Here is a 9,173-nt window from a genome sequence, read left to right as displayed (position 1 = left end):
AAATCTCAGAGGAACAGGTCTTAGTGAAACACGGAGGAAGAAAAGGACCAAATGTGTAAATAAAGGAAACGCTGCTACCGTAATTAAACTGTGAGACGGTGATGAAGAGGACCGAAGAAATAAACATTAACTGACCACACAACTATCATCACTCTGGATCAGCTGTTCACTTAGAAAAATGAAAAGAGGAAGTTCATCTTCGTCGGGTGGACCCGTCTCCTCCTCTCGTCTCCTCCTCCTTCTTCCTTCCGTCTCCTCCTCTCGTCTCCTCCTCCCGTCTCCCCCGGCCGTCTCCTTCTCCTCCTTCCTCCTCAGGACACAGGTGGACCTAGGACAAACCTTCCTCTAAATCCATGTCATTTTTATCACCTTTAACCAATGATGCACCGGCGGCCCTCTCTTTGTCCTGATGGGACTCCTCCTGATGGGTCAGTGTCCTGATGGGACTGTCTCCTGATGAGACAGTGTCCTGATGGGACTGTCTCCTGATGGGTCAGTGTTCTGATGGGACTGTCTCCTGATGGGACAGTGTCCTGATGGGACTGTCTCCTGATGGGTCAGTGTCCTGATGGGACTGTCTCCTGATGAGACAGTGTCCTGATGGGACTCCTCCTGATGGGTCAGTGTTCTGATGGGACTGTCGCCTGATGAGACAGTGTCCTGATGGGACTGTCTCCTGATGGGTCAGTGTTCTGATGGGACTGTCTCCTGATGAGACAGTGTCCTTATGGGACTGTCTCCTGATGGGACATTGACCTGATGAGACAGTGTCCTGTGGGTGGGACGGACACAGTAAGACGCTTCTTTTTCAGCTTTGTAAATTTGTGACGATGACGTCGTTGAGAGGCTTTTATTTTGAAGCGGTCGAAGGGCGCCGTCTGCCGGAAGCAGAAAAGAAGAAGCGGCTGCGTTGTTGTGTTGTGTTTGACAGACGGACTCACCTGGCGGACAGGTGCGACCAGAACCCGGTAAGACTAACCCGTCCTGATCGAACTGTCCGAACCAAACCGAGTCTGTGGACCCGCGCTAACTCTGCTAATCAAGACAGCAGCTAAGTGGCGACAGCTCCGCGCTAACCGTGCTAGCTTCACCGTGATAACAGAAGCCGATCCGGTTCTGGTCCGTGTTGTTTTCAGACCGGGTCCACCGCGGTCTCGTCAGTCCAGTAACTCTTTGCAAACTGAGCCGGACGGAAGCCGGTCAGCGGCCTGTCTGGACCGGGTACTGCGGTGACCTACTTTTCACCCGGGCGGATCCGAACCGGAACCGGGTTGGAACCGGGTCCGGATCGGAGGAGATCGAAGACACAAAGAGTCTCATCGATCAGTCGAATCAGGATGAAACCGATTACATTTTATTCTTTGATTTCCATCATCCTTTCACATCTGGTTTACAAAATAAGAGTCCACAGTTTGTGCCTCTGGAAATCTGACAGATTTTCAAATTAAAAGTCAGGCTGTGGTGAGCTGTCAGTCAAACAGTCAGCTGGTTTCGTCCTTACATGTCCACGTGATTGGTGCATACAGTGTCCTGTCTTGTACTTTCCTGCTCTATCCTATATGTCAGTCCTCATGAATTGTCCCTCACATCTGTCCCCATCATGTCTTCCACTGAGGACAGGTGTTTAGGAGGGTTTTTTTTCTCTCTGCAGCAAAAGGTAAGATCCCGCCTCCTCCCAGTGCACATCCTCTTCAGGTCAAAGGTCACCTCCTCCAGCAGTCATGGCTCTGATCTCTCTGGAAGACCTCGAAGGATTGGACGATGAGCAGTTGGACGATGACATCACCGACAACCCAGAGCCAATGGACGAGGAGGAAAGGCTGCTGACACACTGGCGGGCTGTCGCCAGTACCCACCAGGTGACAGTACCTGCAGGTAAGGGGGTGGGGCCAGTACCCACCAGGTGGCACCACTAAGCGAAAGCTTTTATTTTGAAAGGGTGGACACCTGCGTTACACCATGTTACAACACAGGTGTAACACAGGTAATGTAACACGATGTAACGGTGAGAAATGTGACAACTTCCTGTTGTGTCGTCCAGAAATGACTGGACCCATACAGGAAATGACCCGCAACAGCCAGCAGAGTGAGCCCGTCCCCCTCGCCCCAATCTCCCGCCACGAGAAGGTAAACACCACGAGACCAGAAATCCCCCCCACCCCCACCCTCCGCCTCCGTCTGTCTGTCCGTCCCCCTTTCTGTCCCCTGTGGTCAGCCAGGTGATGTCTCTGTGGTCGGGTGATGTGTCTGTCCCCTGCAGATGGGGGAGGTCCTGTATGAGGAGCGTCTCTGTCCCGCGGGACACTGGGCGTGTGTGACCCGAGGAGAACACCTGTACGAGCAGAGCATCTCGAACGGCTTCATGAAACTGATGCGCTTCATCTGCAAGGAGAACTCCGCAGGTGAGGCTCCGCCCACGACAACACACCTGAGAGCACTCAGCAGAGAAAGGCTGCAGTTCTGATTGAAGAAATCAAGAGTCTGTGTGACCCGATCGATGTGTATTGACCCGATCATGTGTATTGATCGTGTGCAGGGAGGTACCTGGGGATGACGGTCCCTGTGATCAGTAACATCCACATGATGGAGGACGGGAAGACGTTTGAGAAGGACGTGGAGACTGCGTTCTTCCTGCCCGCCGAGTTCCAGACCAACCCCCCCCACTCCTCCGACCCCGACATCTCCATCGTCTTCAGGGAGCCGATCAGAGTCGTCGCCAGGTCAGCACCTAATCGGCACCCTGATTTCAGACCAGGATGTGTTCAGCATGTTCCTACAGGTCGGGTATTGATCAGCTATTGATCAGGTATCAATCGATGATCAGCTTCCTGTCTGATCGCAGCCAATACATCATCACCTAATCAGCTAGTGATCAATGAACCAATGACCATCAGTGATGGATGAAGGGTTTGATGTATTGATCCATTGGTGATCAATCAGTCAGCAGCCTGATGAACAGAAGCAGATGTTTGTTGAGGTTACTGATTTTTCAAACAGTTCTGATCAATAGATGTGATTCATTGATGTAAAGCTTCCTTCTCAGCCAATCACAGCGCGGCGTCACAGGTGAACGTCTGCAGCTAACGCCTACTTCTGTTATTGATCGAACTGCCGATCACTGCCTTGATCAATCAGCTGATCGATCAAGCATTCCTTGTCGTCGGTGATGTCATTAAGAATCAGCTGATCATCAGTTCGTCAATACATCGATCACAGCCGGTCAAATACCAAGTACTCGAAGTGATCAATACTGATGGATGTAGCTGAACGGTGTGTGTGTGTGACAGCTGCTGCTCTCTGATTGGCTGTCAGGACGTTCTTCGGGACGACCACGGAGGAGACGGTTGGTCGTCAGATCCGCCTGCTGTGGGAGGTCCTCGGCCTCAGAGACGACCTCCACCGGGACCACTACGCCGTCGCCGCTTACAACAACCCCAGCGTGCCGCACCGCAGGAACGAGATTTGGTTCATTGGACGTCACCTGTAGACTCCTCCCATCATGCTCCGCCTCCTCCTCTTGCGTCCCATCCCCTCACATGCTTCCTACAACCCAACTGACCAATCAGAGGAGGTTTATGTTTGTTCGCAGGTCCTGACACTAAACCCCAACCCCTCCCATTGGCTCACACTTCACAGGAAATGTCCACTCTGATTGGCTGTGGTCTGTGACAGAGGGACCTCTTGATTGGTCAGTTGCTCTTCGCAAACATGAGGGTGATGATGGCACAGAGTGAGCTACACTAAGCTCACAGGTCTCTGCACACAGATTTAATTCTGCACACGCCAACCAGGTCCCGGCCTGATCAGGTCCCGTAGGGAGTGTCATGGATCTGAAAAGAACCGGTCAGCTGGTGACATCACTTCCTGTGAGGCGTGTCGGTGCGCCTCGTGATGGTTCCGATGTTTCTGTTCGACGTTAAAAGGACCAATCGGCTTCAACGCTTTCACTGTAAAAATGTGTTTTTCCTTAAAAATCCTAAAGTGAGTTGAAAAACAAAGTGAGACGTCTGTGCAGCAGCGCCCCCTGCTGTCCACATTTCTATCAGCAGCTCTGACAAACTCAATCATTGTGGGAGCCTTTTGTCGACCACACAGCAGGGGTCGATGCTCAGCAACACCGCTTCATGTTATATTTTAGTGACTTTACAGGAGCAGCTTCAGGAAACACGCCAGTTTAAATGTTTTATTCCTTTCAGAATAAAACTCTTTGTACGCTGGATTCTTCTGAGTCTGAGTCTTTGTTCAACTGCTGCTGTTGTACATGTTTAAAATTGACTTAAATTTTTAAACGTTAATGTTAAGGAAACCGCACTTTTTTTTCTTTTTTCAAAACACGCATAAATGTACCTTTTATTCAGAGCTACGAGACGTCGCAGTAACGAGGGAACGACGCAACCACGCTCACTGAAACAAAATGAAAACAGTGAAACAAACATGGAACCAAAACAACTTTATTTACAAAAACAGACTCTCACAGTCGTTTTCACCTCAACAGTTGAATAAAAATAAAATAAAATAAAAAAAACTTAACTCTAAAACTCTTAAAAAAACAAACAGGGAAGGGGCGGGGCCTCAATGTGATGTCATCCAGGTTAGATCAGATCGGCCACTGCAGAGAGAAGACAGGCAGGTCAGTGTGGAAGGAGCCAATCACAGCTCTCAGTCTGTTTACCACATATTAGCTAAAACACAACTCTGTCATGGAACACCCTGTTTCGATGGTAACGCCTCGTACCGTTCATGGGCATCTCGTCGATCTGGGTGGAGTAGTACTGCTCGATGTCACGCAGGATCCTGATGTCATCGTTCTTCACGAAGTTGATGGCCACGCCCTTACGACCGTAACGACCGGACCGACCAATCCTGGAGGAGGAGGAGGTCAGAGGTCACCTCAGCACATGCCTACATACATACATACACGCAATGCCTACATACTGTAAACACACACGCGCACTGTGAACAGTCGTGTGGAGGGACTACTTTCTGAGGGTGGTGCAGGTGGAGGTGTACCTGTGGATGTAGAGCTCTCTGTTGTTGGGCAGGTCGTAGTTGATGATGAGGGACACCTGAGGGACGTCCAGACCTCGAGCCCAAACGTCTGTCGAGATTAGAACCCGACTGAAACACAAACACAGGTCTGCATGAGTCACTGAGGTCGTGTGTGTGTGTGTGTGTGTGTGTGTGTGTGTGTGTGTTACCTGGCTCCAGATCTGAACTCCTTCATGATGGACTCCCTCTCCTTCTGAGGCATGTCTCCGTGCATCGACGACACCGTGAAGTTGGCCTCCCTCATCTTCTCCGTCAGCCAGTCCACCTGAAACACACACAGGGAGGCTGTGACTCAGACGGTAGAGTGGGTTGAGCACTAATCGGAAGGTTGGTGGTTCAATCCCAGCTCCTCCTGTCCACATGCCTACGTGTCCTTGAGCAAGACACTGAACCCTAAGTTGCTCCCGATGGTGTACCATCGGTGTAAATGTGCTCCTGATGGCAGCACCCTGCACGGTGATCTGTCTCATTAGTGTGTGAATGGGAAAACCATGTTAAAGCGCTTTGAGACCGAAAGGTGATAAAGCACTATACAAGTACAGACCATTTACCATTTACACACACTGAGACTACACCTCCCACACGGCTTTGCTGCTGCCCGTTTCCCGTTTCTGATGGTTCCCTGGGTTCTACAGGAGGTTCCCCTGCGTGTTCTCCTCACCTTTCTCTTGGTGTTGCAGAAGATCACGGCCTGTGTGATGGTTAACGTGTCGTAGAGGTCACACAGCGTGTCGAACTTCCACTCCTCTCTCTCCACGGCCACGAAGAACTGTTTGATCCCCTCCAGAGTCAACTCATCACTGAAACAGATCACAAACACTCAGGTGAAACTCGGGTTTACCTGTCTGTCACACCTGTTTTAGATCTTCATCTATTCTGGATCTTCATCAGGGGGCGTAGCCTGACGTGTGAAGGGGGTGTAGTCTGCTGCGAGACGGGTTCTGACCGTTTGACTAGGATGCGGATGGGGTCCGTCATGAACTTGTTGGTCATCTCCAGGATCTCGTGCGGCAGCGTGGCGCTGATCAGAACCACCTGTGTGGCCGGAGGCAGGTAACGGTACACGTCATAGATCTGCTCCTTGAAACCTGAACAGGGACATGAAACAGGAAGTGAGGTGAGGATTCTCTGTGTGTGTGTGTGTGTGTGTCTCCGTGTAACAGTCTCTCCAGAAAATCGCAATCTTGCAATCGCAATAACTAATAATTATTAATCATTAATTTCATTAATATTTTGCAGGAGCTTAAAACATTTTTTTTAACTCCCGCGATTTTTCAGCAAGAAATGTCATGAGCAGAAGCTGTGCTGAAAGTATCAGGGCATAAAGTAAAACTTGCTTTATCAACACATGTAACTCCGTATTTACAATCAGTACGGATCTCCTCCTCTCATCTCACCGAAACAAACTCTGTTCACCGAAGGAAACCGGAACAAGCGGGAAAAATGGAAGTGGCGGGGTTTGCGGAAAATGTGGCCTTCACAATAAAATGTTCTAATGAAATGCTTATTATCAATGGGAGTGATTATATATTACTGCATGCTACACAAAGTTTATACACATGTCAAGATGTAAGAGACTGCACTTTGTTTTTCTGAATACAGTAGGCCTGTGTGTTGAATTAACATGAATTAAACAGCATCTAAAGATCTTATTTTGATGGCTGATGTAGTTGTTGTTGTTTCTATATTAGTCATAGACGGTCTGTTCTGTAAAACTGCGTCACTTTTATGATTTATTTTTGTAACTTTTACCCCCATGGGTAAAAAACAAATAAATAATATGTCTATGATATACAGAATAATTATTATCACAGGAAGTTATTATATATTTATTCATTTATGAAGTAGTGCTTCAAAAAAATAAAAATGTTATTTCTGAACTTGTAGCCTTTTCCAATTCCTGCAATTTTACGCAAAAAAAACACACTTAAAACTGCAAATGACATCGACAGTTTAGAGAAAATCCTCCGCAAAAGTCAAGTATTTTTTATCACAACAATAAAAAAAATAAAAAAAATCCCAGAGGGACTGGTGTGCGCGTGTACCTTTGTTGAGCATTTCGTCAGCCTCATCCAGAACCAGCATCTTGATGGCTCTGGTCCGAAGACTCCTTCGACGAATCATATCTGCAGGAAACATGTAAACAAACCTCAGTCTCTGATTGGCTGCTTCAGTCTGAGGCTGACCAACTTGAAGTGTGACCAACACAGAGGCGGGTCTCGAGAGTTCACATGCACCTGGAGGCCCACGTCAACGACCAAGCAGTTACCATGGCAATGTGTCCCGCTAACACTCCCAACAAAATCAATCAGCTGATGTCTGACATCACTCAGGAACACAGGTATTCTGGGGATCTACTTCCTGTTTGAGCAGTTGGGACTCACCGAACACCCGTCCCGGCGTACCGGCCACCACGTGCTGACCGTAGTCCAGTTTGCGGATGTCCTCACCGACGTTGGTCCCGCCGATGCAGGCGTGACACTGGACATTCATGTAGTCTCCCAGAGCCAGCAGCACCTGCACAGGTAACACACAGCCAATCAGAAACCAGCGGGGTGAAACATCACCATGCTCACACACTATTGGTCGATGTGACTGCCGATACCTTCTGGATCTGTCCGGCCAGCTCTCGGGTCGGAGCCAAGATCAGCGCCTGGGTCTCCCTCACCTACAGACAGGAAACGCATGACAACATGATGACATCAGCAACTGAACACACTCCAGTTTATACAGGTCTGAGGTCCTGATACCGGTCTGAGGTCTGAACACTGACCTGGATGTCGAGACACTGCAGCACGGACACGCAGAAGGTGGCGGTCTTTCCTGTTCCAGACTGAGACCTGAACAGATCAAAGATCAGTAGTTAGAGCAGAACAGAACCAGAAGAGAACATGAACAGAACCGGGTCGGGTGGGTTCTTACTGGGCGATGACGTCTCTGCCTTTGATGATCTGTTTGATGGCTCTCTGCTGGATCGCGGATGGCTTCTCAAAACCTGCAACACAGAAGACTCAGTGAACTAGGGACACCTGGGACATGTTGACCAGAAACAGGTCCCTCCACCCAGTGACAGCTCTGTACAGATGAATAAAATATTTACACGATATTATCAGCAGTGATGAGAGTGTAATGACAAGGAGCAAGAGAAATAAACTTCAGAGGACAGACACGAGTCTACTATTAGACCAAATAATAATCATCAGATCGATCAGATGAGATCAAACTCTTCTGTGCCGTTCAGGGAGCACAGATCACAGGGCGGAGGTCACAGCGAACTAAACACCAAACTCCATTCAAATTTCGGTCGATTTAGGGCACCCCCCTACCCAACCCCCCAAACGGTCCATGTTGAACGGTATTCAGCGCGATGCCGGTTCTCCCTCATAAACACTGCAGCACCGACACCGTTAGTCTGCGGACAGACAACCGGAGAGTCCAGTGAAACTACTCTGAATCCGTGTCCACCATCGGAAACCTCGAGGTTCACAACAACAGAAGCACCTCCAGCCACAAACTGCGCAGCAGCAGTGTTCGCGGGAATCGTTCCAGCTAACCGAAGAACAGAACAAATACAACTTTTAACGTAATATTCAAAAGACGTGGTGCTCATCTACGACTTTAATACAACTTTGAAGAGGTCCAATTTTACTCCCGATGGATCCAATCAAGTCTAAACATCGACGGCGGTGTTCAGTTAGCTTTAGGCTAAGCTAGCGCTCCGCGAGGCCGCGCGGATCCCCGGCCTACCGTAGGCGTAGATGCCGCGGAGCAGGTCCTCCCGGAGTCCCATTGTGTCGAAGGTGGGAGTGACGTCCACCTCCTCGCTGGTCTCGAACTCCACCTTGGTCATATCCTCGTCCTTCAGGAGCCTCTTTCTGCTCTGCACCCCGGCAACAGCCATCTTCCTCGGCGCTTTAAATTCAGCTGAAACTTGGGACAATCCGGTAGAAGCTGCTCGTGCTCTGCTTACTCTGCTAACCGCTAAACACGTGTCGCGCCGATGACGCGTCAGCAGTCGGCGCAGTTGAGGATGACGTCACTTCCCACGTCCGCGAACGCCGACTGAAAACGACCCGGGTTTAAATTTTACTCGCGTTTTGGTCGAACTTTTTTTTTTTTTTTTT

The 9,173-nt window shown here is 49.4% G+C and overlaps 2 protein-coding genes across 3 annotated transcripts; one reads left to right on the top strand and one right to left on the bottom strand.

The window, feature by feature from the left end:
• Nucleotides 1–869: 869 nt before the first annotated feature.
• On the top strand, nt 870–4,217 carry soul4 (heme-binding protein soul4). Of its 2 annotated transcripts, none has more exons than XM_069166703.1 (6): nt 870–968; nt 1,652–1,875; nt 2,042–2,127; nt 2,261–2,402; nt 2,537–2,720; nt 3,313–4,217. In XM_069166703.1, the coding sequence occupies exons 2-6, from the start codon at nt 1,722–1,724 to the stop codon at nt 3,485–3,487; spliced, it is 741 nt and encodes a 246-aa protein (XP_069022804.1). In that variant the 5' UTR covers nt 870–968; nt 1,652–1,721; the 3' UTR covers nt 3,488–4,217. The 2 variants fall into 2 exon arrangements, with proteins under 2 accessions (XP_069022804.1, XP_069022805.1); XM_069166704.1 differs by having other exon boundaries at nt 1,621–1,875.
• A 218-nt stretch (nt 4,218–4,435) lies between these two features.
• eif4a3 (eukaryotic translation initiation factor 4A3) lies at nt 4,436–9,053 on the bottom strand. The gene is made up of 12 exons (XM_069166701.1): nt 8,797–9,053; nt 7,972–8,044; nt 7,823–7,889; nt 7,655–7,717; nt 7,434–7,566; nt 7,095–7,175; nt 5,996–6,137; nt 5,711–5,849; nt 5,199–5,314; nt 5,011–5,118; nt 4,736–4,863; nt 4,436–4,609 (listed from the first exon to the last, which is right to left on the bottom strand). The coding sequence occupies exons 1-12, from the start codon at nt 8,948–8,950 to the stop codon at nt 4,593–4,595; spliced, it is 1,221 nt and encodes a 406-aa protein (XP_069022802.1). The 5' UTR covers nt 8,951–9,053; the 3' UTR covers nt 4,436–4,592.
• Between the last annotated feature and the right edge of the window lie 120 nt (nt 9,054–9,173).

The sequence above is a fragment of the Embiotoca jacksoni genome, unplaced genomic scaffold (genome assembly GCF_022577435.1).
Source record: "Embiotoca jacksoni isolate LCO1_2020_lvr unplaced genomic scaffold, fEmbJac1.0.p SCAF_4, whole genome shotgun sequence".
NCBI lineage: Eukaryota > Metazoa > Chordata > Actinopteri > Embiotocidae > Embiotoca > Embiotoca jacksoni.
Note: the sequence above shows the minus strand (reverse complement) of the source record. Positions and strands in the feature narration are given on the sequence as shown.

Excerpts from the sequence above, each read along its gene's own strand:
- soul4 (XM_069166703.1), top strand. The coding sequence starts at position 1,722 with ATGGCTCTGATCTCTCTGGAAGACCTCGAAGGATTGGACGATGAGCAG. Across the intron at positions 2,403-2,536 it reads CTGCAAGGAGAACTCCGCAG|GGAGGTACCTGGGGATGACG; the intron begins GTGAGGCTCCGC and ends GATCGTGTGCAG. Across the intron at positions 2,721-3,312 it reads CCGATCAGAGTCGTCGCCAG|GACGTTCTTCGGGACGACCA; the intron begins GTCAGCACCTAA and ends ATTGGCTGTCAG.
- eif4a3 (XM_069166701.1), bottom strand. The coding sequence starts at position 8,950 with ATGGCTGTTGCCGGGGTGCAGAGCAGAAAGAGGCTCCTGAAGGACGAG. Across the intron at positions 7,718-7,822 it reads TGCAGTGTCTCGACATCCAG|GTGAGGGAGACCCAGGCGCT; the intron begins GTCAGTGTTCAG and ends TCCTGTCTGTAG. Across the intron at positions 5,850-5,995 it reads ATCCGCATCCTAGTCAAACG|TGATGAGTTGACTCTGGAGG; the intron begins GTCAGAACCCGT and ends GATCTGTTTCAG.